General features: G+C 41.5%; 2 protein-coding genes across 4 annotated transcripts; one reads left to right on the top strand and one right to left on the bottom strand.

Annotated features, from left to right (window-relative positions):
- LOC143901285 (aquaporin AQPAe.a) lies at positions 1 to 21,760 on the top strand. Of its 2 annotated transcripts, XM_077413442.1 has the most exons (9): positions 2 to 374; positions 539 to 685; positions 749 to 924; positions 1,319 to 1,462; positions 1,549 to 1,782; positions 2,045 to 2,125; positions 2,589 to 8,523; positions 9,712 to 9,827; positions 10,341 to 21,760. In XM_077413442.1, exons 2-7 carry the CDS (start codon positions 670 to 672, stop codon positions 2,673 to 2,675), a joined length of 738 nt encoding a protein of 245 aa, XP_077269568.1. In that variant the 5' UTR covers positions 2 to 374; positions 539 to 669; the 3' UTR covers positions 2,676 to 8,523; positions 9,712 to 9,827; positions 10,341 to 21,760. The 2 variants fall into 2 exon arrangements, with proteins under 2 accessions (XP_077269569.1, XP_077269568.1); XM_077413443.1 differs by lacking the exon at positions 539 to 685 and having other exon boundaries at positions 1 to 374.
- Positions 9,050 to 16,921, bottom strand: LOC143901286 (protein lethal(2)essential for life). Of its 2 annotated transcripts, none has more exons than XM_077413445.1 (3): positions 16,667 to 16,921; positions 10,613 to 10,834; positions 9,050 to 9,635 (listed from the first exon to the last, which is right to left on the bottom strand). In XM_077413445.1, the coding sequence occupies exons 1-3, from the start codon at positions 16,919 to 16,921 to the stop codon at positions 9,504 to 9,506; spliced, it is 609 nt and encodes a 202-aa protein (XP_077269571.1). In that variant the 3' UTR covers positions 9,050 to 9,503. The 2 variants fall into 2 exon arrangements, with proteins under 2 accessions (XP_077269571.1, XP_077269570.1); XM_077413444.1 differs by having other exon boundaries at positions 10,613 to 10,870.
- Positions 21,761 to 21,832: the final 72 nt, after the last annotated feature.

Raw genomic sequence — 21,832 nt, forward strand, 5'->3', positions numbered from 1 at the left:
ATTGTGATTGCGAAATAGCGTAGAGGGTTGCGTCGACATCGCTCGCGGACTTTCTAGTTCGCAATTTGTTTTTATATAGATTATAGACGATGCGCGAATATTCCCCCAACGACTGAGGCGGACACGAGCGTGCCCCAACCGCGGGAGCCAACCGCGGGCACTTGCGTGCGTAATTCATATCTCTTATAGCGATGATTTTCTGCGAGCAATCTGCGAGAATCGTTGAAAGTTTTAATGGCGAGGAAAACGCATGCAATTTCAGCGACAACGCATGCGCTGTGACGATGGTAACTTCAGACTCTTCGAGTCGGAGCTTTATTCTTCCACGTCGGCTGAAGGAGTAGAGTTCTTTCCAGAGAATGGTCACCCGGAATGTAAGTAGACTCGTGCAAATTAAAAACCAGGCTTTGACCTCGGGAGTTGTTAGATAATAAACGTATTATCAGTATTATTGATTTGGATTTAAAATTGATCATTTATATATCTACCAAAGTTCGAAGAAATAATGTAATATCGTGAATGTGCATATCTTTCTCAGTATATGCAGTGATTCAAGAAGCACTTAACGTATCTATCGATAAGATGTCGCATTTTTTTAATATCTTATACGAAGAATGCGACGCGCAACGCAACGATTTGCGCAGATCGCGTCAGTGAACTCGAATCATCATGTCGGACGATCAAGGTAAAGAGTGCTTAACATTAAGATTCAGATAAACGTCAAAATATGCTTGTGCAATTTTTACAGGAGGAATATGGCAGATGCAGAAGAACACGATCACGATGTTCGTGGCGGAGATCATTGGCACTGCTGTCCTCTTGTTCATCGGTTGCATGGGAAGTATCGGCGGATTGGGATCCGCGCCGCCTCCGCCGCTGCAACCGGCGCTCACCTTCGGTCTGACGGTGAATCTCATAATTATGGTACGTATTGTCGAATACTTGATCTTGATTCCTCGAAACGATATAAATATTCTTTTTTTTGCTGAATATATTTAATAAACACAATTTACTAAAATACAATTTACGTATAATATACACTTGTTTTATGATACGGATTTTGTAATGTATACATATAAAATGCCAAGTTTATATATTTGATATTTATTATTACATTTTTTTATACTTTTACTTGTAATGCATGATACATATGTATTTTTCATTCATATGCGATATTAGTTTCATAAAACTTGCAATATCGATCAAGTTAAATTTCGCTGATTGGAATTTATGAAAAACATATATATTTTTACAAGGCATATAAAGTCTGGTTCATCGTGTTTCCGCGTACAAAATTTCAATCGCCGATATTTCTCAGATGATAGGTCACGTAAGTGGCGCTCATCTTAATCCGGCTATCACCATCGGCGCGGTCATTATGGGCCTGAAGTCAATTCCGACCGGCGTGGTTTACATCCTGGGACAATTTATCGGCGCCATCGCGGGATATGGAATTTTAAAAGTGCTGTTTTATTGTTTCGTTATTGTTACATGCGGTACACCCGATATCTCGATATTCGCGCGAACGATGATCTGGTATTCCCGCAGATGATAACGCCGGCGGAATTGTTCAACGATGGAAACCCAAACTCGACTGTCGGTGTTTGCATGACGGTCGTTCATCCGGGGATCAGCAACGTGCAGGCTTTATTAGTCGAGACGTTTTGCACGAGTTGCTTACTTTGCGCGTTTTGTGCCGCGTGTGATCCACGATGCGCTCACCTTTCGGACTCAGGCGCCCTCAAATTCGGCCTTTCAGTCACTGCTCTTTCCTTCGCGGCGGTAAAAAAAAATTACTTTTAAACAACGCAATTTTCTTTATTATTGACATTATTATTACTTCAATGCATCAATTATTCTTTTACTGGAAAAAAATATATTCTGTGTAGAGTCCAATAATTTTCAATGAAATTTGTTATCCTATACAGATGCCATTTTATAAGAAAGGAAAGTAACAAAGTATATATAAAATTAACCAATAATCTTTTTACAGTGAATCATGCGATTGAAAAAATCAATAATTTATTCTTTTCTATCCCTTAAGGGTCTTTACACAGGGTGCAGTATGAATCCAGCGCGGACATTCGGGCCTGCATTTTGGAATAATGCTTGGAAGGATCATTGGGTAAGTTAAAAATGGAAATTCTGTTTTATATGACAATCTTGCTGTATTATAATATGAGCGCAAATTTATTCCTAAGATTGTCAGACTCCGATTTTGTATTATGATAGTGTATTTTATTATTTCATATAATCAACTCACAATCAGATTATGTACGATACATAAAAGTCCGATTACGTTAACGAACGCACAAGCAACTCGAACTGTAGCACACATAACAAAATTATTTTTAACGCTATATCAGCTTATTTAAACATCGCATATCGATGATGTTTTTCAGTTTTAATTCAGTGACAATATTATTCCAAGATTAAACTACATAGAATATAATATTTTGTATATAAGGATGAAACGTATATCCGAACAATAATTAATATAAAATATGAAAATAATGTTCTTTTATCTTTAATTTATTTTTCTTTTTAAATTTCTATCAAATTGTTTAATTTTTTGTTTGTTCAATTAGATTTATTGGGTTGGTCCTATTTCGGGAGCTTTACTTGGAACATATGCCTATCACCTGCTGTTTGCAGAAAAACGACAAAGCAAGTAAAAAGCTTAACGTGTAGATACATTTGAATAGTGCAATGTAATCATGTAATGTAAATAACATACACTCTTAATTTATTATATATCCAGTCTATAAATATGAAACTATAATAGAGGAAAGTTCCCCCTATTATGAGATAGGGATCCTAATATGAGATGGCGAGGTTTTTTTATGGGTATCAACACACAGATGGGGCCTATATAGGGCTTTTTAGCTTAACATATCTCATATTAGGATCCTGTCTCATAATAGGGGACTTTCCTCTATAATAATTTAATTTTTAATATTTTATTTAATAAACAATTACATAATTATAGATTATCATCTACTGGTCATGTTTTCTTCTAAGTAACTTCTAGTTGTGCTAGATGGCAGATGTATAAAATTCGACGATAATAATCTTAATATAATGACTTTTTCTCATTTATTTAACATTTAATATTGGATCTCTCTCTCTCTCTCTCTCCGTCTAAAAATTAAAAATTGTTGAATGTGATCATACACATTTTAATATAATATAATTCCAGTTTTTTTTCATATTTCTAATATTTGTAAAAACAATTTATTTATTGCTATTAACCGATAAAAGACATTAATAATATGATACAAATTTTTTTTTTTACAAAAAGAAGCCTATTGTATAAATAAATTATTTGCTTTATAACTACTTGATATCGATTGTGGTACATGAATCGGCTGTAGACAAAGAAGATCTGCGCCGTGTAAGTTGCGCAATGTTCCTATTATATTTGTGTGTGTGTGTTAGATAGAAAAAAGTTAATAAATATATTAATTTTTGAGTTTATTTTTCTACTTTCTTCAATAGTACATCCATCATGTTTGGAGGTACAATTCTCTTCGCCAAAATAGAATATCCGAGTGGGAAAAATCTAATAAGGTCGCGGTGCATATCTTGGATGCTTCGAGAATTTTAAAAGATCTCATGCTGAGTTGTGGATTACTTTTATCTCATTATTTTTAGAATTTTGTTTCTTCCCTCGAACCAAAGGCCTAAAAGCTGAAGCTTAAAGCTTACATGTATATATACAGAGACACTCGATTTTATTCGCTGTGACGTTTGATTTTTCTATTGTGAAATATTTCTATTGTAAAAAATAAGAATACAGAAAATTCCATTTATATATTTCTGTTATCATTTCCACATAAATTCGCATTAGATAATGTTACAAACTAATAGTAATGAAAAATTCAAATTTTTCTTAAACCTATTATTTGTTATTACATTTTACTCCTGTTCAGATGAGTACAAATGTATTCAGTATAGCGAAACAAATCAGCGCATGAGTAAATTCTTACCAACTAAAGTAATATATATGGTCTAAACCTTTAAACTGTTAATTTAATTCAATTAATTTTAAGAGAAGTAATAACGTAGTTTTGACGTGGTAATATTTTGCGAATAAAGATCTCCGACGGTTCGCACGACGATCCCTGCGCAATCCCGGCATGGCAGCTCTCACCAGGATTGCGCAATTTCTTCCGTAATTTATCCGGTGGATACGTCGGGATTCGCACCGGCCGGGCCGGGCGAAAACATCGTAACCGGCGAAGGTTCATCAACCTTCACCCAGCGACACACTCTCGCCGGCTGGGACTTGGTCACGGATGCGATCGATAGCGCGCGGGGCGTTTCGTCGACGTTTCGAGAAACGCGCGCCCCAGGCCGCACCGCATACACCACACACACACACACACCTGCGTACATCCCGGGACTCGAAAACGCCCATGTTGCCTAGCTCCCGTGGAAAAAGATATAAGTACCTACTTGCAGCATTGTCGTGTCACAAGTGTCAAACCAGGCAGATCGTTTGCAAACCGGCTGGCCGGCTCGACCGGTTGGTTCGGCTTGACCCGACGACGGCCGGCCGCGCGCGACCGGAATCTCCGGGTCCAGATTTGAGATTCGAGTATATCCGCCGGTGTATCCCGACCCCGGGATACATCATCCTCGACGTGACTGCCGAGTTCAAGGTCGCGCGGTACCGGCGAAGCAAACTAAAATTAGTTCAGCGGGCAGGGAGGTTACCCGTCCGCTTGGGGAAGCATGACGCCGCGCGAATGAGAGTTCGTTATTTATGTAGCGATCTGATGAGGGTTGACCGTGGTGCCGTGGGTCTCCCCCGGGGTCTCCGAGGGAGAGAATATTGCGACGTAGCCGCTCTTTCGTTCCCCGCTGCGGCAGATCGAAGTTCTGGTTCTGCGCCGCGCTCGTCGATTATGGGTGGGGCAATTTTCGTCCCTATTGCGTAATAGACGTTCACCCTTCGCTATCCCGGCTGTGCGATCAAGTATAAACAACTTGTTGGGTTTAATATAGATGAGAACGCGAGGAAAACTGTCTAACTTTACACATCGAAGCTATATTCTTCATTCTGACAACATTGCAAGCTGTATATTTTTTTGAAAAAAAAAAACGAGTTTTTTTTACACTATAATGGTATACCATTATAGTGTAAGGCTTTAATTTACGCGTAGATATTAATATCAGAGTCGCAAAAATAATAAGAATTTTTTTTTTTAATAGCTTGCGGACGAAGTTATATTAATCTTTACCGTGCAATTCCTATTTTTATCACTGGTAAACACAATCCGTGGAGAGGGGAATAATGCACGAAACGTATAATCGATCCGTTTATTTTGCTGGGTCGGAGACAGCGAACATTTGCGCACTTTCTATACGTTATATCTATATAACTCGCTTCGTGCATCTATCGATTGGCTGCTGCAGCTGAGCCTCGAATGTTCTAGAACGTTCGGTGGAAAGCACCGAAACTGCAATATCTGCGATTTCTCGAATCCGTTATACCTGTAGATATCTGATAAAGAAATCAATTGCTATTACTAATTGCTGAGATGTAAGTTGTTCACTGTCAACCACGCAGTGTCAAATTATACTCAATTTGAGTCACTTTTAACCATATCTATAGGTCGTCACTGCTCCTACTCAAAATACGTCGCTAATTTAACTAAAACAATGTTAATTTAATTAAACCAATAGAGTTAATATAATAAATTTTGACACACATGGCAGTTAAAAATAACAAAGTTAATTAAAATATTTTTATAAACGTATTTTTAATACGTAATAAAAATACCTTATTTAACGTATTTTTATTCCTTAATATTTAACAGTGTTTGCATATTAAAAAAAAAAAAATGTGTGAAAGTACACAGAACGTATTATATGTACTCTTGAAGGAATTTATTATTCAGCAAATTTGCTGAGCCATATTACTGCTTGGCGACCGCTCGCAATCAGAATGTGAAACCGCACATATAAAAACCACACGCTATATACTTGGTCATATCGCCCGTTCTAAATTTATTTACTTACGAGCGATGCGCCGAGTAAGAAATTTAAACTGGGATATTCGAAGTATACCGCGAGATCGTCGAATTACACGCGACATTTCCTAACTGTAAATGCATTTCTTTGTAATTAATCGTTTTCCTGAGATCGGAAAGAACGTGCTCTCGATTTTCTAACTGTGTCGATTTGTTCCAGTGACCTGTCAGAATCAGAAAAAAAGGCTACATCGGTGGGAAAGGTGTACCAATAAGTCCGTTCGTTAGCGCGATGTACGCTAACTGTATACACCGCAATCTTCCGACGTGTGTACCGACAAGAGATCGCCGAGATCGGCAAGAAGAGAGACATATCGCGTTGAGAAAGTTCCCACAGATCATCACGCCCGTTCCCGTTTAATGCAACATAGTTGGCAACCGTCCTCTACCTTCGCATTTCATTACGCCGCTCTGAATGACACCTGAATGTAACACGCGGTATCGCACGGCGCATTGTGCATATTTCTATGAAGTATACAAGTAGTTCTCCGTTCAACCCTTCCGTCGGAGCTTTAATCCGCCGGCCGTTGTTAACGGCCGACAAAAAGACGATCTCGCAGGGAGAGATAAGTATCTAGCGCGCGCGCGCGCCCCTCAATTGCGTCTACTTAAAAATGGAGCGGTCTTTGTGGATACGTTCGGGCCGGGCTAACGAGCAATAGGAAAAGGAAATCGATAGAGCGGCACACGATACACCGAGAGAGAAAGAGAGAGAGGAACCAACGTAATGTTATGCAATCCGGTTGTAACGCCGGCACGCCGCTACATTATACGCCGTTGCCCGTTGCCCGACCGACGGTCGCGCACCGCCGCGCCGAAACCGTTGCGATCTCTAATGCGCGCGGATTCATTTATCTCCTCATTTTTTCCCTCTCTCTCTCTCTCTCTCTCTCTTCACGATTACGCGCAATTACGCGTCTCCGGGCATAGCGAGGATCGTCCCGGCGACCCACATCCAAATCGCGGCGCGAGGCGGGCTGGCGTTACGTTGCGTAATGTTTTGCGTCTCCCCGATTGTTGCCGACCATCTCGCGCTCGCGATGCTCGCATCGAAATTGCTCACTCTCACGCTCTATCGCCGCCCGTACCCCGTACCACGCCGCGTGTTCTGCGTGTTTGCAAACACGCGTCGTCGTGCGTCGCAGGCCGGCTGGTCTCCCGCGACCGCGCCTCCAAATGTCGCGAAAATAGCCGTTGTCGCTCGCCTCAAGAGCTGATAAAAAAAGAAAAAAAAAAGGAACTACGCCACGCCGGGAACGACCGCAAGGTCACTTCGCGAGTTGCCTGCGCAGCACGGAAATCCCACCACGAACGTTTCCCCGATGACCGAAGAAACTGCGTTTCAGCGTTTCGGCTCGGCGTGGCGCACGCACACGCGATTTCGCAATGTTGGACGATGCGTAGCGTCCCCTCCCACCTCCCCCGCCGTGCTCCGTGCTACCGTGCGCTTACAAAATATTTACGAAAACAACCGGTCTAATCGCACCACCGCAGTGATAACGGCCTCTCTATCTCTCTCGGCGATAACAGAATCCTCATTATCGCACGTTGTACGGAGCGCGGCGCATTTCGTCACGCCCTCTTAGAATGTTTTCTCTGCGACATAAATCGATCATCCTGCGAACGTAATTCCTCGCGTAATTCCTTCCGTGAGTAAATATTTCGGACGGACGCGAGGCGGGCCAAGGTTACAGGTTCCCCGCGCGGTCGCTTCGTTACGCAATAAGCCACAAAACATGTCCGTATTTCTTTTTTTCCTATCCGGGTCCTCTGCCGAAGGCAGGTATACAGCTCTTTCGAAATACGAAACAAATCGAAGCGCACACGAGACCGGCGCGGAGCGGCGGTTGACGAGAAGGCATGGCATTATATCACACACACCGGTGACTGTACTAATGGCGGCGGGGGCGAGAGGCGAGAGGGGAAGCGGTGGCCTTCTCCTTGTATAGGTTGGGCGTTATGGTGGGGCCCCCCCGCCCGGTCGAGCTGAGCGAAGAGCGAACGTGCCAGAAATCCCGTCGTCCCTGCCGGCCGGCCGGGCGGCGGACGCCGATCAATACTCGGCATTTGCTGATTTTCCGGCTATGCCGTGGAAAAAATGTCGCGATCGACGTACCGATCGACAGATCTCGTCGCGACGATGCCGATTACGACGGCGCCGTTGGGGCCGGGTGCCGCGAAAGTCCCGAAACGATCGTTCGCGCGGAATTGCGCATTACGAGCGAGGAGACGCCGCCGGAGATCTCGAAGCTTCCTCCGCGCGCTGCGGCGACGCGGCGCGCGCGCCTATATAAAGCGGCCGGCCGGCCAGCCGCGGCGCATTCGTAAACAAACCCTGGTTCAGTTCGGACGCTGCGAACACCCGAAGACCCCCTTCACCCTCCACCATCAGTGTAACACGCTTCGGCTTCTTACTTCGTCGAGACCGCCGGCACGGGAAAATGTAGGCGAGCGGGCACCACGGTGCGGAGCGCGACAGTTTACCGTATGTATTCCTCCCGGCCTCCCCCCTTCCCGAGTTTTCGGTTTTTTCTTAATTCTTTCCTCTTGTTCGCTTGTTCTCATCCCAGCAAACAAGAACTATAAACGGTGCGTCTATATTATTGTTTCACACTCAAAAATGCAAGTGCGGTATAACATACATGTTATACATTGTTGAGTGGGAAATAATAACATTGACGCGATACTGTTAGTTGAGGTTTGCTGGGGTTGATCTAATCCTAGAAAACATTAAGTAACGTGCAACTTAGAACTTCCTATTCGACAAATGCAACATACACATATGTTATATTGTACTTACATTGTTGAGTAGGAAATTTATAATTTGCATGGTATTTGCTGATATTAGATTTGGTGTATAAAATTTTATCGTATTAACTTTTATTGTAAAAGTAATGAAGATGGTTGAGGTCACAGTTGCACTCAGCTATCTCTCTGGATGGGCATTTAAAAGGGAAACAATTTATTTGCTGTGATTGTTGATAATGCGATTGGAAAGCAGTAATGCTAAGGAAGATAAATATAAATTATATTATGATGCTTAACATTTTGGTATCTTTTTTTTTAATTGACAATCTCTAAATTCCAGTTATACACGCACATGTAAATTATATTATTAGAAATTTCTCTCAAAAATTAGTTATCTCTCTTTCCAAATTAGGTTTGAAGAGACAAGGAAAGAAAAGCAATTACACTTAAACTAAAATTAAATTGATGATGCTACTCTGATAACTCGATTGAAAATTACAAATAAATTTTACGCAATTTTAAGGTATCATAATTTATATCATGTAACAAAATATATGTATATTATGCATTAAAAAATTATATTTTGGTAACACATTAGAGAATTATGATGTACGGCACGATTCTGTCGTTCTACAAAATTGCTTTGCTATATCCAGAATCGAGAAAGTAAAAGAATGAAGTGAAATGTCGGAATGAAAGTTTCGGACAATGAATTCCTTAGTCGGTGGTAGTGGTGGTCGTAGTAGTAGTAGTAGTAGCAGCAGTTGTTTCGACGGGAACCGGCTTGGCAGCTGGTACTCCCGTTTGTACAATGTTGACGACTCTTTCCGTGCCAGCCGGCGTCACGTTCTGAAAAACATTTACAGAAATAAGCGTCGGATGCCCCGATAAGCGAATTATGAGAGGTATGTTTGTGTTTTTTTAGTGCGCCCTACGGGGTCGGTGCTTGAACAATCCGTACGCGACGATAACAGCCGTGATTAGAATTTGTGAAATTCCTTCACGCTTCGAACAAATATGAGAAGAGAACTGCGATAATAGGTAAGCGCACGAGGTGTCTAGACGATAATATATTATGCATTAAGTCAATAGCATTATGTGTCTGAACAATGAATTAAGCAAAAAAATTAATTATCGATAAATATCAATAGTGATGAATTAATCGATATCGATCAATATCGATAAAAAAAAAATCGATAAATTACATTAATAAATTAAAACTGTGTCACATTTGATGAGGAACACTCGACTGTCGGCTAAGTGTCATCGATTTTAACAGAATTCAATTTTTGAAACTCACCGGAAATGCAATTGCTTTTAAATCTGGGGACATTAAGGAATTAAATATCGATATAAGGACACCGTTTAGCGTGTCATCGTCGTCTTTTCGCGGATAGTTTGTCATTCGCTTTTGCATGGTATCGCCGAGTTTCAGGAACTTGCTTTAAAATCGACACACGCTGATCTAACGATATACCGCGAATGTGCCTCGTCCACGCGCAAAGACTGCACCCCTGAATTCCGTACGTTAACGAGAGATATTCTGTTTTGTAGTTTAGAGCAGAGCTCGTAGTGTTTGATCCAAAACCGTCGGCACCATCTGCCTCCTCTAGTACTGCACACTGAGGCGCAGCATTGGGAACGTCGGAATCGAAAAGCAAAAGTCAAATATGTAACGTAAGCCGCATCAGCTATAACAAAGACGAGAGAGGGGAGAGGGAGCGATAGAGGGAGAGAGAAAGGGCTCCGTTCGTTCGCGGTTGAATCCGCGAATGAGGGAGCTAGGCGGATGTTAACGCGGATTGTCTCGGCTCGGTCGAGCGTACCTTTTTGGGCGCCGTGATAGTTAGCACACCATCCGAGGAGAGGGTCGAGGTGATGTTGACGAGGTCGTGAGACGGAGGTAGGACGTATCTGCGTACGAAGTGTCTGCTGATGTAGCCGTGCTCGTCCTGCTTCTCCTCGTGCTTGGCCTCGACAACGACGTGATTGTCGACCGTCTTCACCGAGATCTCGTCCGGTGAGAATTGTTGCACGTCTAGTATCACCTGCGGATCAGAGAGCGCAGCCCCGCGGGAAGGGGGCTTTTGTCACTTAGCTTCGCTCAGGATTCCCTCTCGTCCGTCACCGAGGAATAGAAGTCTCTCGCATTTCTTCCGTGAGCGATCGTAAAACAGCCGCCGTGCATCCGTAATGCGAAAGTTAAGTATCGATATCACTCCCGAATGAGCTTACTCCGAAAAATGATGGTCGATTTTTGAGAGCAATAAGACCCACCACCCTTTTCTTACACCGCGCGAATTAGCGTTTCTTTAATTTTGATGTTACGTTCTTGCTTGACTGAATTTTCGTCTGTAAGAGGATCTCGAACGCCGCTGTGCATATTCTAGCGCATATTCTAAATCCTAAAACACCGTACGCGTTAGGCGAGCTATTTCACGCACAATAATTCCGGCTTACCATCTGAAACAGCGTTTCGTCAGATAAATCTCACGTTCGTACTTTTCACACCCTCCGCGTTCAGGGAATCGCCGATCAGGCCCGGTTGTTGGAGTTTCTCCGCGACAAGCGAGGAAAATGACAATTCAGCTAACGTTCTAGATCCTATCCCGACCGTCAGATAAGAGCATCGTAAAAAAATAATAGTTTCTTCTCGTCTCGATTCACTCATATGTAACCCGCGTTTATTTAGATTATTGCGCGTTATGGTACAAAAGCAAACCGAGAAGATGTAGTTGTCGGCGCACCTACTTGTGTGAAATTGTTCCTTTTTTTTTACGATCAAAAAAACGAGCACACATACAAGTAGGTAATTTGCGGTCCTTTGCGACCGCCGAGACGGCTCGCTTCGGCGAGAGAGTTCATCAATAAAAACAAAACAAAAACAACAAAAAAAAAACAGAAGAGAAAGGTAAACAACATTTTGACGAGAGGAAGCTTTAACAACGTATAAGTATAATGAGGCAAGCGTGCCCGAGTTTCTCCGGGTGAGCCTGCGTGATCCTCGAGCGCGAAGAGATTAGCGGAGGATAACTGGCTGTGCATTTTCGAAAATAGTATACCAAAAGAAAAGAAAGAGTAGAAGGGAGGAGGAAGAAGAAGGTTTGCTGAGCGACCGCTCCGCGGACGGTCGGCTCGAGTGTTGCGCGCAGACATATTTTGTACAAATAAAAGAGATAGAGAGAAACGCGAGTTCCGTGTAAGGAGATAAAAAAAAAGCACAAAAGTGTCATTTTGTACGATTTTATTGTTGTGGGTATTCAAAAAGCATTTATTTTTGTATAGAGATTATAAAACAGGGCGGGGGATCGGGCCCCGTGGGTCCCATTCGCGTGAGCGGCGCACCCTTTGAAGGGGTGCGTCAGCGCTCGTGGGGGACGGCACGAGCCTCGGTTCTTCCATTCGAACAAGACTGACTAAGCGCGAGACGCGATACATCTACTCTTTCGGTTGCATATTTTATTCCGTGGCTGCTGCGCGCGATTTCTCGCGCGCGAACCCTCAACGAAAAATCATAAGACGTTAATAACGAACGGCATAGTAGTCACCTCGGACCCTGCGGCAGGCAAACCGTGCGCGCGATTGCGCGAGGAAAAAATATCGCGGAAAGAGAAGGAAAAGTAGAAGTAACAAAGAAGAAATATACATACACACACATACACATATATTATATATATATACACACACAATACGATTAAAGAAGGGGGAGGTAAAATGAGAACTGTGGTAAAACTGTGATTTTATAGAGATTCCGAAACCGGCGTGACTAACCGGAGATCGTGCAGCGCGATCGTCCTTTTTTGATACGCGTACCTTTCGTAGAACATTTTCGGGCAAAACGAGAAGGATAATTGGTCCCTTTAGACTGAAATCTGCTAACACCGTGACTATTACTACACAACTGGATTATGTCCAAATAGAGCGATTAGATGAACGAACTACCATACCGTATAGGAGAAGCTAAATTCTTTTTGGCACAAACGAAATCATTGTAAAAGGGGACAGATAAACGCCGTGGATGTTTTCTTGACGAGCATTAGATTATTCGAACCTTTGCGGGAAAGAGGAAAAAAAGAAAAAGAAGTAACAAAGAGAAATAACTTATAAAAGAGAGCAAAACAGAAGGAAAAGTCGTCTCTTCAATCCGATTTACTCGCCCTCCCTCGTCCAGAGGGAGGTGCAAAAAAACGCCCCCTATCCTTTCCAAAAAAAAATAATCCTAATCGAATATTCGTTTCACCATCCCGATCCGTCGAAAAATTGAGTTGCCGCCCTCCCAGTCGATTCGCGATCGCGCGATTATGAAAGCGTAATTATGATGCGCAATGTATGCATGCACAACGATAGAGACAGCGGCAACCGCAGCAGATGCAGTCATCAGTTTTTCGGGCCTTCTGGTGTTCCGGAACTTTTTCGTTCGTTGCTTTTAATCATTCTTATCGAGCGTTGAGTTTCACCCGTCCCTTACGTTTAGTTTCATCCCCTGCCGCGGTTTCTTTTTCTTTTTAACGGCTGATTCGTTCCCTTCGAAAGTAACGTTCGAGTAGATAGAGTCTGATCTATTTCGATTTTTCCGTTAACACCTTTTTTCTCCCCCCGTCCTTCTTTTTCCTTCTCTCCCCTCTCCTCCTCCCTTTCCCTTTCCTCCCCTCCTCTTCTCCATCCCTTTTAATTTTCTTTCTTACGAATGCGCCCTTTTGTCCTTTTCTCTTACGCCGCTTCCGTCATCTTTCATCATTTGTCTCTTACGACTTTTCTACATTTCGAAATTTAATTACGATTCGCTGTTCGTTTTTTTGCTAGAAGATAACGTAAACGAAAGTATCTTCCCCTATAACTACACTTATTAAATATTGTACTTTTTTTTCGTAGGATATCACTTGAGGCTCTTTGTATTCGACACAAAATTTGTTTTGCGTCCGATGCAAATCGCGCTCGAGTTACCGATACCAAAATAAGAAGTTAAGAACCGCTAAAGAGTTTAAGTCGTATCTTAGCCTAAGTTACTATCACACACAATTGAGCACATTCCGTTCGTTGTTGCATCACCGAATTTTCTCTTTTTTATGCTAAAAAATAGAAAAGAACTGCTGTGCTGATAATTTATTTTTAATATACTGATTACGTAACATTTTAGTTCGGGGGTAAATATGGATGGTAATAATGATTCAGGCAAAAGAAAATTTGATAACACTGCTCCAGAAGGAGGGAGGGTTAATCTGAGAAGAATAAATCCAAGGAAATTAGATGATTTTAGAGACAGGTTTAGACGTGAGGAGGAAGAAAAGAAAAATCAATCTATATAGTGATCAGGGCAGCAGTTGGGGTTAGGGTTGGGATTGGCTTTGGGGTTGGGGTCAGTAACGATAATTTTATGTTAATTAATTAAGGAGGTGGCGTTATGCCTAATAAAAGTGAAATAAATCGAGAATTAGTAAAAGCGTTTAATTAAGAAGATAGTGGCATTTCTTCGGCATTCGCTTTTGCGAATTTATTTTAGGCGTGTCGCGACACGCTGTATCGCGCCGCATAAACACGTATCTATAGCTTGCGGATGTAAAATTAAACTTATTGGGCGACTGTTGTATATTAATCGATATTACTGTCGAGTTACTAAGTTACGCTAGATCCGAGGCGCGATAGCTGAACGATCTTGAGGATCGGGAAGTAGCAAACCTCGCGGACGTTTTATCCAGTGTGAAATCAAACGAAAGGTCAAAGATTCAACGACGTCTTATAATCAAAGGGATAATATCGCCCTTTATCTGCACTCGAATCTCTCGGAAAGAGAGAGAATGAGAGAGAGGCAAAGAAAGAGGGAGAGAAACATTTCGTATAAATTGATCAGACGATTTAATTTGATTCGCGATACTCTCGGACGCGACAGCAAAGCATTCGACTGATTCCTGATTCTCGACTTGTCTACTATTATATATGTTTTAGGATAACTGCAAGCGTAAGATAATCGATATACCCCGCAGCGCGTGTTAATCCTAAGCATTAATCGCGTGCATATCAGCCCGAATCGCGAGCCTTACATGGATTTTTCTGGCCAACACACTCGTAAAGCCGTATATTTCTTCGATCCGCTCCGTGCTCGGAAACGCAACGGCTATTGGTTCGTAATTTTTCCGTAATCTGAGGAAGCTAGGTATGTCCAGCCATCAACTGTGAACAGTTTCGCGGCGTTACGACTAAAAATACGCGAAAAACTCGTCTAAAAATAAACACGTTTGCATCACACTCGTATTTGGGGCATTCCGTGGTAATTTTAACACGCGTTGCTTCTTGTTTACGCTTTCTTGCCGCACCACGAAGTCATATCCAACGACAAACGCACATTTAACAGGAAAAATATTACGAATAATTTTACGTGTCATTTTACGGCGATTTTGAGATTACGCGACAGAAGGGAGCTTCTTCCGGAAACTGTAAGAGCACACGTGTAAAAGCGGCTTGCAAAAATTATAAGCAATTTAGTATAACGATATTCTTCTGAGGCGAAATTAGCGGTGAGATTTTGAATTGCAGATCAATCGAAAAGTGATAACAGTCTTATTGTCCATTTGCATTATCGGTTATTATTATTTTTGAGTTATTATTATTATCGATTATTACGTAAGACAGCGAGATTGAATATTCCCTGAACTTCTATTAGTTCTGAATAATTTTCGGCCAATTCCCATCTTTCGCAGGATCCTGCTCTATATGATCTTCGTCAGGATCCTGCGAAAGATGGAATTGGACCGTTACACAGCAGTACTTCCGCCCTATAATATATCTTAAGTAAGCTTTTAACACTTTCCTGACAAAAACTCAATAACTCTACGATGAAAAATTTGATCAAAATCAACCAACGTCTCACGAATTAAATACACGATACGTGAATATAATTTGCAAGATAAAAATTGATTTCGACAAAAAGATACGTTACTTCGGCTTTGATAAGTCCGCCTGATCGCAAGACCTGCGCGTTACTAGGCTAAATTAATGCGTATTGCATAATTGAATATATACATGGGCATACTAGGATATAGGTATTAAGACGACCAAAAATAACAAGAGGAGTTACTGGGCCTAAGCAAAATTATAATATCCTTGTAATGTAAGGTTTATAATTTAAGGCCGTCTTTCGTGTTTCGCCACGAAAAGATGAAACGACAAATCGAATGCTAAATGAACAGAAAAAGTAGCAAAGACCATTTTCGCAGTGGAATGTCACGTAACATGGACGAGCACGATCGCGAAAAAGGACGTATTTTCTAGCTTGACAGATTCCGTATACATATTCTATCGCTCTACCTGTCGATGCAATAAATCGAATATAAACTTCTAATATTACTTCTCTAACGAACGGGAAACAAATAACAAGCAGACATACACTCAAAACACTGGCAAATATCAAAGGAAACAAAAATAGTTTGGCAATAATTTTTTGAGTAAACCTTTTGAGTAACTGCATATTAAAAATAGAAAAAAATTAAGTATATGAGATTTTGTGTTCTTTGATAAGATATTTGAATATGAACTACAAAACTCGACTACAAAACTAACAAAGTCTCAGTTGAAAAAAATCATTTTTCAGTAAAATTGAAAAAATTTATCTTCACATTCATTGAAATAATCGTGAATAAATTAAAATTGAGGTAGAAATATAAAGTCTTCCAATATTTCAATGCTTCATTGTGCAGGCGACATATAACAACAAGCCAAAAATATTATCTTGTTCGCAAAGAGCCACATTTAGACTTAATTCAAAATAGAGATCTGCAAAAGAGCGAGAAAAAGATACGCAAATTCACTTTCGATCTGATTGCACAGTGTAGTGTTGAGCCCGTTTCGTTGGAGTTCAGTATCGCAAAGTCGTTCTACAAACCAACCTGGAAAGTATCATTGTCCAACTGAATCGTGCTGGTTCCGCTCGAATTTTGTCGCGTCACGTTCCTCCATGGTCGGTAGTATGGTCTATTCCCGAAGATCGAGCGTAGGGGTGGCCGATCGATGCCGAGACCGGTGAGACTTGAGATCAGATCGTCGCGGTGGAGGCCGGTGCCGAAGTGCTGGTCCAAAAGCCGTGAGACAGGACGGTCGAAGTCGTCCCACCAATTGCGGAAAACGAGCGGCACGATCGACATCTGCAAACATCAGCGCGACAATCGGTAACGACTGATCGGTGCTTTTCGCTTGATCTTTAAAAATCCCATCGGAAAACAAAAAAAAAGAGAAGAGCATTTTCAAAGGAAATTGAAAAGATTAGACAGCCCGGGCGAGAGACAAGAGTGAATGAAAACCGAAGTAGAGAGAGAAACCGAAGTAATCCAAAGTAAGTGATAGACAGTACGCGATTAAATAGTAACTACAGCGTATGCATTTTATTCTAAGTTTTAAGCTACGTAAGCTAGGGTACGCCAAGATAACCGATAATATTATTAATCGTTAGTTCTCACGTTAATATTCTTGATCGGGCGGTATTTAAGGATTATCGTTAAGCAGATAAATTAATCTTTTGGAATTACTCTCGAAATACTATTAATATACAGTTCTAATTTGCAGGCATTTATACACGCGATCTCAATAGATGAAAATTTATCACGCGAATCTTACAACGGCCGAAGCACATCGTAGTTACAAAAGACTTACCAAGTCATCCATTTCGGAGTGGATGAGTTTTCGAGGTGAAATGCATACAAAATGCGCATTAATAATATAAAAGTCACAATAAGCGTGGAACGTATTAATAATATAAAGGTCACAATAAGCGAGGTCCCAATCCGACTCGTCATACGTCGCTGACACTAATCGCTAATAATTAGGCTACTCGTTGGTACGGTTAATTGATAATTTTTAGGGAAACGTAAGAGCGCTAACTTGCACGTTAATAGATTAGGTGCGACAGCTAAGTGTCACCCCGTTAAGATCGTTAAAATCTAATACACATACGCGAAAAACTCACTTTTACTTGAATTCTTCCCTACAACTGGATAAATCCGTATATAAATAAAAAAAGATCTTAACTCTTCTTGCTACCATCACGCAACATAGATCAGACGACCTTCGACATAATCTAACACAACTTCTCTCGTGCGACGATAGAGAAACTTTGCGTAAACAGATTCGAAAGTTATTCCGGGCTTGCACCGGCTAAAAAACACCCCCGTGCAACCACCCCAGGTCTAAATCGCGGGTCTGGGAACCTCTTACGTATTACACCAGACCCGCAAAACTAATTCCCAACAAGTTAAGTGAGCAACGCGAAATTAATACGAACGCGAGAATAGATGGTCGAAAAGATAATACTGTTAGTAGATCGTAAATCGGTTTCGCGACAGGTACTCAAAAGAGAGAACAAAAATTCAATAATAAAGTTTAGGCTAGTCGTAAGTCGTAAGCGGCAGAAGCGTAACCGCAAGAAGCTAGTCCGTTCGCGTAAGATCACGCAGGGAGTTTTTAAGCGAGAGCTCCGAGCTCAATCTCGGGCCGACGGAAATTGTCGGAAATTGAGCATCGACCAACTTAAGCGATGGAACAACGATAACGATCAATCAGAACCAGCGCAGGGACTAGTTTAGAGTCATACGCCCTCCGCAACAGCCTTGTACCTCATTACGCGCGTCTGAAACTGTGCGCGATTTACCAATTATACGCAATATCGATGATAAACGATTACCTGCGATTTCCGCACATCGCGGGTGACTCGCGACAAAAAAATTCTTCCCTCTTCGCTTCTTCAATAATTAAGGACACGCGTTTTTCAACGACCGTTCTCGACGGTAGTTGATTCACTGAGATGGGCACTAACTGGCAAATTAACTAAGGATCCGTTTAAGATTATCCGTTTGAGTAGTTTAAGATTATTCCGCACAAAACATAAGTAATAAGCTTAACATTCTGATCTAAAACATATACGCATAAATTGAGGTAAATAGCGTGTAAGGTTTACTCGAATCCTAAGTAATCTTAAGTTGTAGGATTATAATATAGGATTACGATAGGATTATAATAAGGATGTAATCCTTATTGGGGTATCCTTCATCCTTCTCAAACCAAACACAGATAATTAGTGCGTAAGTGAGGATGCGAGGATAAACGAGGTAATCCCGCGGGGGGTGCGGTACACACTCGCAAAGAAGCGCAACACGGGAATATCATACGTGCTACCGTACTTTTATGTAGGGAACGTGAAGATCCGCGATTGATTTACTTGAAAGATCACCGGACTATTCCGTATATCGCCCGAGTCGACTTCTGATTCAGCGCGAGTCGCGGGTCCATCTTAAATAGCCGCGACGCGGAGGTGGTGTTTTCCTACGATGTCACGTGACGTTTCACTGACTGTCCTGTCCAAGAATACATCGACTTCGAATACAGACGAGATTTTGGTCGAGATCGACTCCGCCGTTTTCTTTCCCGCGACACAACGGCATTTCGAACGGCATTTCTTGCTATATACTTTTCGCGAAGCTACGATTTTTAGGATCGGAAATCCTCCCGCTGGCTCGTCATCCCGCGATTGCCGCGAGGCGTAGCGATCCTACGATCCGAATTTGGGCTGCCTGTAACGAACCGACGGTGTTGTCTTTATGAGGCAGATCCGAGTGGAGTCGATTCTATTTGCGAAACTGTCTGACTGTTCGAGCAAACGTCATCGATTCGTTATCGAGCCTTCCCTTGACGTTTGAACGCTGCTTCCGTCAAGATCGTGGAATGGCGTAATAGTAGGCGATCTAACGCATTTTGCTCAGTGCGTTATTCTGGACGGTCATGCTTGAAAAAAAAAAAAGAACCAAAACGGAAATCCTAAGAGTAGATCGGAACGAATAATCTCGTCATTGCGACGCGTTACATTTTTTGTACTATCGAATTGAAAGAACTGATCGTTCCGTCGTTTGCATCGCACCAAACGGGGGACTCTAAAGCTTCTCTCGCTCCCACCGTAATTCGCTTAGCAAACCTTCCTAGAAATAGAGAAATCGACTGAAATAGAAACAGCGCGTCTTCGATCAGTCGCGACGATCAGCTAAAATGTCGACTTATTCGGAAATCATGGCACACACCCGGGACACTTTAGTTGCCGCGAATTAAAGATCGAATTAACAGGCATAGATGATATCACGGAGAAATATTAGATCGGAGAGTTACCAGAAATTTTTTAGTCACGGAGAGTGCTAAGAGCGCGTTCTGAATGCTATAACGCCTACACGCGTGTTATTTTAGGATATTGGATTATACGCATTTTTCTTAGAATATACGTTTTCCTTTGATTTGCTTCTTTCTCGTTTCAGCATGCATACGGAAAAGTTATGATTAAACGCCGGCGTTAAGCTTTGCGCGACAATTAACGACGCACACTTTCGTCGAGCCAATATCTTCAAACTTCAAGTACGCTATTAGAGATTATATCATTTTGGCCGCGGAAATCTCAGCGCGAGATTACGCAGGAGCACGTTGATATAATGTAGGGTCTAAAATAGATTATAGTCACTTTCTACGTGATCGGAGTGCGTTGCTTCGCGCGAGCACAAGTGCGTGGCAATATACCGAATCGTGATGGTCATACGTCCGATCAATTGTTGCAGGCGTCGCTTCGCGCGGGGATAACCGGGATATAAGGCAGGCAAAATGTAAAACTATAACAATGACAAAAAATGACGTGCACGTCACCAAAAAAATAAAAAAAAAAAAAAAAATAAAAAGATACAACTTAGGTATATGTGTATTTCTACATTTAATGCTAATAATAAGATTAATACTTAGGGAAAGGTGTTGTATGCTAGGCTACTTCGTTACTCCGCGAATTCCGTCTACTAGCGGCAAGTGCTAACGAAGCAATCTCGAAATAGCTCCCGATTCACGTTTCGTCTAAAAATACGCCACTTGTTACCAAAAATGAACAATACGTTGAGCAAACAGTTGCATTTCTGCTAAATGAATAAATTTTAAACTCACGCAACCAAAACGAAGAAGATGTATCTGTGATGTTGAAGCTGGACGATAACCATTATCGAAATATCTTTACACCGATCAGAAGCGAAAAATAGTTTTAGGATTTCGAAACAAACGGTTATCGATGGCAAATCCTGATTTTCAGCAAAATTATTTATGTTTAAAAGAGCTTAGGCAAATTCTTAGATCCGGCAACGCACTTGTTGTAGGTTGCACTGAAGACGCGGGTAATTTAGCGTTAAGCGTAATTCCTAGATCTTCGGACGAATCATACTATGTGGCATTATAACAGTAACGATAAGCAACAGTGTTTGTAATGCGTCCGAGACTTGTAATAATCGATAATTCCAAGCTGGAGTCTTACCTTAAGGAGGATTCGTGTCTTTAATCTTCACCTTTACTCCGAGATATTGTCGTAAAATACTCCGTGTGTTTACGTGTCATAAACGTTTTCGAATAAACTTTAAAAATGACTCGATACTCTGATTGTCGCTAGGGATAAAAAAAAAAATGAAGCTAAATGTCTCGTCGATACTGGATAAAACGACCATGATCATCCGTGCGTCCCGTAGGGAATATTATGATGTTAACACATATGTATACTTGTAAGCATATGACAGCATACGTAAGAATCTTTACGATGAATGTGACTTAGTAACCATCTGTTAGGCTGATACTTGTAACTCGATAGGCTATTGATGTTATTATACTCATCCACTTTGATTTGTAACGTGCATAAGTGTAATTATCGTTCTTAGATGCAACAACGTTTATGTCAGGGCAGTCCTAGGATTGAGAAAAAGCGAATGCGTATTTCCTGTATTCAACAAAAGACAAAAGCGAAAAATTTGTAATTGCATAACTGAGACCATATCTACGCTCTGTTGATGAAAAAATTGTGAAAAATTCTATCTTGATACGGCTTACACTTTATACATGGTTTTATTTAATTCTGTATTTATGCAGCGCATAGAAATAGGCCCTACGCCATTTCTCTGGCTGAAAGAAACAATAAAGTGAAATCCGACACACATAGTGTATTTTCTTTCAACTTGTAAGTTATATATACCAGTCCTTCTAAATAATAAGTCGTCGCCGAAACT

Source organism: Temnothorax americanus, unplaced genomic scaffold, assembly GCF_048541705.1.
Source record: "Temnothorax americanus isolate GAGA-0224 unplaced genomic scaffold, ASM4854170v1 Scaffold33, whole genome shotgun sequence".
NCBI classification, from domain to species: Eukaryota; Metazoa; Arthropoda; class Insecta; order Hymenoptera; family Formicidae; genus Temnothorax; species Temnothorax americanus.

What these genes read in the sequence shown, in the direction of transcription:
- LOC143901285 (XM_077413442.1), top strand. An exon ending in CGGTGAATCTCATAATTATG is followed by an intron (nt 925 to 1,318) that starts GTACGTATTGTC and finishes GATATTTCTCAG; the next exon opens with ATGATAGGTCACGTAAGTGG. An exon ending in CTGCTCTTTCCTTCGCGGCG is followed by an intron (nt 1,783 to 2,044) that starts GTAAAAAAAAAT and finishes CTATCCCTTAAG; the next exon opens with GGTCTTTACACAGGGTGCAG.
- LOC143901286 (XM_077413444.1), bottom strand. Translation starts at nt 16,921, where the DNA reads ATGTCGATCGTGCCGCTCGTTTTCCGCAATTGGTGGGACGACTTCGAC. An exon ending in TGGACAATGATACTTTCCAG is followed by an intron (nt 10,871 to 16,666) that starts GTTGGTTTGTAG and finishes AAGTGACAAAAG; the next exon opens with CCCCCTTCCCGCGGGGCTGC. An exon ending in CTATCACGGCGCCCAAAAAG is followed by an intron (nt 9,636 to 10,612) that starts GTACGCTCGACC and finishes AATGTTTTTCAG; the next exon opens with AACGTGACGCCGGCTGGCAC.